General features: G+C 46.7%; 1 protein-coding gene across 1 annotated transcript in view; it reads right to left on the bottom strand.

Annotated features, from left to right (window-relative positions):
- The window catches only part of LOC311373029 (sodium-driven chloride bicarbonate exchanger-like), a gene marked incomplete at both ends in the record, with an annotated part of 9,959 nt that extends 6,031 nt beyond the window's left edge, over positions 1-3,928 (bottom strand). Inside the window, 4 exons of the mRNA XM_084489892.1 lie at positions 1-127; positions 485-598; positions 2,898-3,059; positions 3,823-3,928. The exon at positions 1-127 is cut by the window's left edge and continues 35 nt beyond it. Coding sequence (XP_084346018.1) covers positions 1-127; positions 485-598; positions 2,898-3,059; positions 3,823-3,928 — 509 coding nt within the window. The remainder of the gene's footprint in view (positions 128-484; positions 599-2,897; positions 3,060-3,822) is intronic.
- Positions 3,929-5,000: the final 1,072 nt, after the last annotated feature.

The raw sequence follows: 5,000 nt of genomic DNA, 5'->3' as shown, positions 1-5,000 counted from the left end.
CGGTGATCTGCTGGTCCATGAAGATGAGGATGGTGCAGAGCAGGGCGGGGATGACGGTGATGATGGTGGTCCACCATGGGTTGGGGCCCACCGGGTTGATCAGCCAGCCCCGGTCGTCTCTGGTGGGCTGGGGGGGGGGGGGTGGGGGGGGTGGGAGGTAGAGGGGGTGGGAGGGGAGGGTAAGTGGGTGGAGGTCAGCCAGTGGAGTCATAGACCCAACTGGTCTAGGATCTACTATCCTGATAGGACCACACTGTGGTCTGGGGGTTGTGAGTAAAGTCATATTTATTATATATATTAAATATATATATATATATATATATATATTACATATATATTAAAAAAAACATTTATTGAAAAAGAAAGAAACAAATTTTTTTTTGGTTGGTTCAAAAGGTGCAATTTCGCTTTCAGATTTATTTGTTTTTGTCCAACCAGGAAAAATGGGATATTTGCTTCAAAAAAGAGAAGAGGAGCGACTTACTTTGAACTTGCTGGGCACCTGTAGTTTGGGCGAGGGGATGCCCAGGCCGTAGTCCACCAGCACCATCGTCAGGATGGTGATGAACACGGCAAAGTCGCTGATGATAGCGCGCACCTTTTGGGAGGAGAAACCCCAAAGTTTCAGCCAACAGTTGCGGTTACCTACATTTCATACATGATGGAAACTGATATAGACTGAATTTCTCATTTGATCGTTTTTTATGTCACTTTCAAGTCTGAATACTCATGTTATTAATACACACGAAGGAGCTAGAGGTTGTGAGTTGTTTGCAGTCCAGCAGGGGGTGGTAGCGTATAGCGCATCCCCAACAAAGCGTGTCCTCTCAATGATAAACCATACAATCAGACTGAGTAGAACCGACACTACACAGACGGCAGCGTCGTCTGCTGTCCGACACGAACACAACCAGTAGATGGCGCCATTTCTTCCAAAACAACCTCACACGCCAACGCAAGGCGACCATATTTGGCGGGGAGCGGTTGAATTAGATTAAATGACTCATGCTGTGATTTACCAAACTAATCAGTTTGGCCCGTCTGAAATTAAAGACGCTTAGATATAAAGACAGATATGAGACAGAGAACGGAGATAAGCGTGCAATCTGGCCCGCGTTGTAGACACGACTTTAGAACGGCTCAGATACATTATGCAGATTGAGAGTGTCCCAAAGCACAGGGCGTGGGATGTGAAGTCCCACTTTATCCACACACACTCACACTTAAACAATCAGTGTTCCAGAGGAAAATGATTACCCACAATGCACATTAGGGGACGTTTAAAACCTCGCTGTTGAATTGGCATGCGGTTCGTGTTATTAATCGAAGCGTTCGACTCTGACCCATTTACCAGCCAATCCTGAACACGTAAAGAAGTGGATCAATAAATAATTGATACAATTATAAATAAATAAATATATATATACTGTATATATGTCCGTGCACACTGCAGTACATTGCGTGACAGAATACATCAGCGACACAAGTAAATCCACAAGGTGCACTTAGTGGAAAGTTAGTACAATGCAACGTGACACGATCTGCCCGCAGCACTAGAGGAGAACAACGCTATTGTGTGCGTGTCCATGTTTTTATGTATACACACACACAAAGCCACCTTTGTGTGTATGTGTTTGTATTTATATGTGTGTGTTTGTGTACGTTGAAAATATACAAAACGATTATGTGTTGCATTATCAAAATGTATTCATGAAATAGATTTAAAAGGGTTCTCAATCGTTTTTATTGAGCCTCAAGTGCTTTTACCACTGCATACAAAAAACGACATTGTCAATAAATTAACAAATCTCTTCCCGCAAAACAAATAGTTCAGATAAAACCAGAAGCGCTTCATGGACCTTAGGTCCAGGATTTCAAACATTCTCTTGAAGCCATTTTTCGCTCCAGAGCGGAGATTCACGGTCCTGACCTTTGAGATGAGGAACGACTACAGCGATGATGTCATGCTGCCGTGCAGAGCCGGCTGAAGACGGGCGTTACGTGGTCAGAGCGTCTGTAATAAATGGCAGTTGTTTTCCTCCGGGGCTGTCGCCTGTGTCCGTGTCTGCTCGACTCTGCCTCTCTCTTGGTGCGTTCGTTCTAATAGTGTTGGCTGCTTACCCCCCCTCAGATACCCGAAACGTCTGTCGTGTTTCCCATGCGATGTCGAAACAGCCTCATCGCAGTGTGGTTGCACACGCATCCCAATTCTGCAAGTTTTTCTTCAGCTATACCCTTTTTACCGCTATGTAGCTAGCAGTAGCTGGCTTCACTGTACTTTACCGTGCGGTGTGTTTGAGATGAATGTACTCTGGCGTGTCGCGTGCGTGCAGCGCCAGGGTAATTAGGTGCTTCTGGAGGCAGGGTTAATGCGCGAGGGGCATCTGTGCCGCAACACATCTATGATGCATGATCATCAAAAAAATTGGAACTGATGTGGTATTGTAAATTACAATTATGGTATCGGCCAGCTCAGCTCAGGTCTCGTGTGTGTGTGTGTGTGTGTGTGTGTGTGTGTGTGCATACGCACGCATGTGTGTGTGTGTGTGTACGGGGTGTGTTTATCTCTGTCGTGTGTGTGTTTGCACACTATATGCCTTTGCGTGTATGTGTGTGTGGTTGGGTGTATGGCTGTGCACATGTGTGTGTGTTTGTATGCCTTTGTGTGTGTGTGTGTGTGTGTGTGTGTGTGTGTGTGTGGGTGCCTGCATATGTGTGCATGCCTGCATGCATTCCTGCATGCGAGTGAGTGTGCGTATGTGTGTGTGTGTGCGTGCGTGCATGTGTGTGCACGCCTGCACGCATTCCTTTATCTGTGCGCGGGCACATGCCTGTATGCATGCCTGTGTGCGTGCATGTGTGCGTGTGTGTGTGTGTGTGTGTGTGTGCGCACACACCTTGGTGGGGAAGTAGCGGCTGGTCTTGAACTCCTTGAGGAAGGCGGACATGAGGACGGTGGAGAAGAAGAGTACCACGCACCAGAAGAGGACGTCGGGGATGTAGGGCCCGTGGGGGCCACACGCAGACCCCACAAAGTCCCCGTGGAACAGGTGGCACTCCTGCACAATAGGGCCGGGGGCGGGGGGGTGAGGGGGGGAGTCAATGGACGTTAAGCATCAACAGAAAAACTATTTCAGAGGCAGCGTTGATTTGATATGTACGGTCGCCACCATTGTTTGCGATGTTTTGCAACCAGCATTGGAAATTATCAATGTTTTGCACATTGAGGGTGATGAAATGATGACGTCATCATCATGACGTCATCGACCTCAGGATACACAACGCACTGTACACGGCGTCCGGTCAGCCAGAGCCTCATAAGCAGTGTTGTGCAAGTTCACACTTCACATGAACTAGTTCAAAGTTCAGTTCACACAAAAGAAAATGAATAAATTCACGTTCATTGTTCACCAATTCAGTTTTGAACTAGTTCATGTTCAGTTCATTAACAGTTTTTTTAGGAACGAAAAACTGTTGGAGTGAGTATTCTGTGCTTATCTTTTAAAATGAATCCTCTCCATTACCAGCTGCCCATCACTACAATCTCAAATTGTTGTGGATATTATTTGTACACCTGTTTCATTCATCACAACTAAGGCAGTAACTCTATTTAATAAACACGTCATCTGGACCTAAGCATCACTTCAGAATGTCACAAAATCTGAACTAGTTCACGTTCAAGTTCTTTAGTTGAAAATATTTTACGTTCAGTTTCGAAGTGCATAGAAAAATGAACTTGTTCAATGAACTAGTTCTTTTGAACTAGTTCGTGCACAACACTGGTCATGAGGAGAGACGGGAGACAGGTAGGGGTGTCCTTACATCGACCTCCAGCATGGTCCAGTTGACCTGGGAGGCCGTGATGTTCCTGCTCTCCCAGGACAGGAGGGTGGCGTTGCTGGGGTCCTTTGGCTCCACACACGCACACCTGGGGGCCACACACACACACACACACACACGCACACACACACAGATGCACACACACAAACCAAATGAGTGATGTCCCCACCTATATGTGTGTGTGCGTGTGTGTGCGTGTGGGTTGTTTTTGTGTGTGTGTGTGTGTGTGTGTGTGTGTGGGGGGGGGGTGTTTGTGTGTGTGTGTGTGTGTGTGTGTGTGGGTGTTTGTGTATTTGTGTGTGTGTGTGTGTGTGTGTGTGTGTGTGTGTGTGCACTTGTGTTGTGCGTGTGTGAGGTTGTATGTGTGGGTGTGTTTTTGTGTATGTGTGTATGTGTGTGTGCGTGCATGTTTATGTGTGCGTGCACTTGTGTCGTGCGTGTGTGTGCGGCTGTACGTGTGTGTTTTTGTTTGCGTTTCAAACACGTTGCCATCCTCCTCATCTGTAGTAGAAATATAACAAACATCTACCCATGTGAAATACGCCAAACCAAAAAAATGACACAATCACAATAAAAGTGCTCTCTCCAGGTTTTAATCTGGCCGCGGGTGCCGTCATCACATTAGACACAGCACAGAATCTCTCTCCCGCTCTCACGACCGGCTTAAAAAACTAAATACAGCACTTCTGGCGCCGCGCTTTGGCATGGGATTATGAGTCCACACCGAGCGGCGTCCATTAGGGGATGACCCAAAGCCCAGGGCCCCCCCGCCCCCGTTCAGTTCACCATCGCATTTTCAAAGTCCAGTTTTTCGCCCTTTCATTTTTTTCAATATTTGGTTCGGATTATTTATAGGGTTTGGACCCACGCGTAAAGCCCAAAATCTCTTGTTATTGTTCAGCCTCAAGTCTGACTACAGACTACAGACGGCTTCAATTCAAGTCAGACTAAAGACTTGAGGACGAGCACAATTTGGGAAATCACCCAATCATAGGCCAGTAGGCCAGTTGAAGGGTAAAGGGTCGTTAGTGTAACGGTCCTCTCCAGTCCTGGGTGAGAGGGATGTTTTAAGGCTAATTAGGAGTAGCTTTTACCAGTACTCCTGGGAGGGGTTTGACGGTATTTGGGAGATCAAAGTGGGAGGTGCGTTAGATATAGTC

This window comes from Micromesistius poutassou (genome assembly GCF_964030765.1).
Source record: "Micromesistius poutassou genome assembly, contig: SCAFFOLD_2752, whole genome shotgun sequence".
NCBI lineage: Eukaryota > Metazoa > Chordata > Actinopteri > Gadiformes > Gadidae > Micromesistius > Micromesistius poutassou.
Note: the sequence above shows the minus strand (reverse complement) of the source record. Positions and strands in the feature narration are given on the sequence as shown.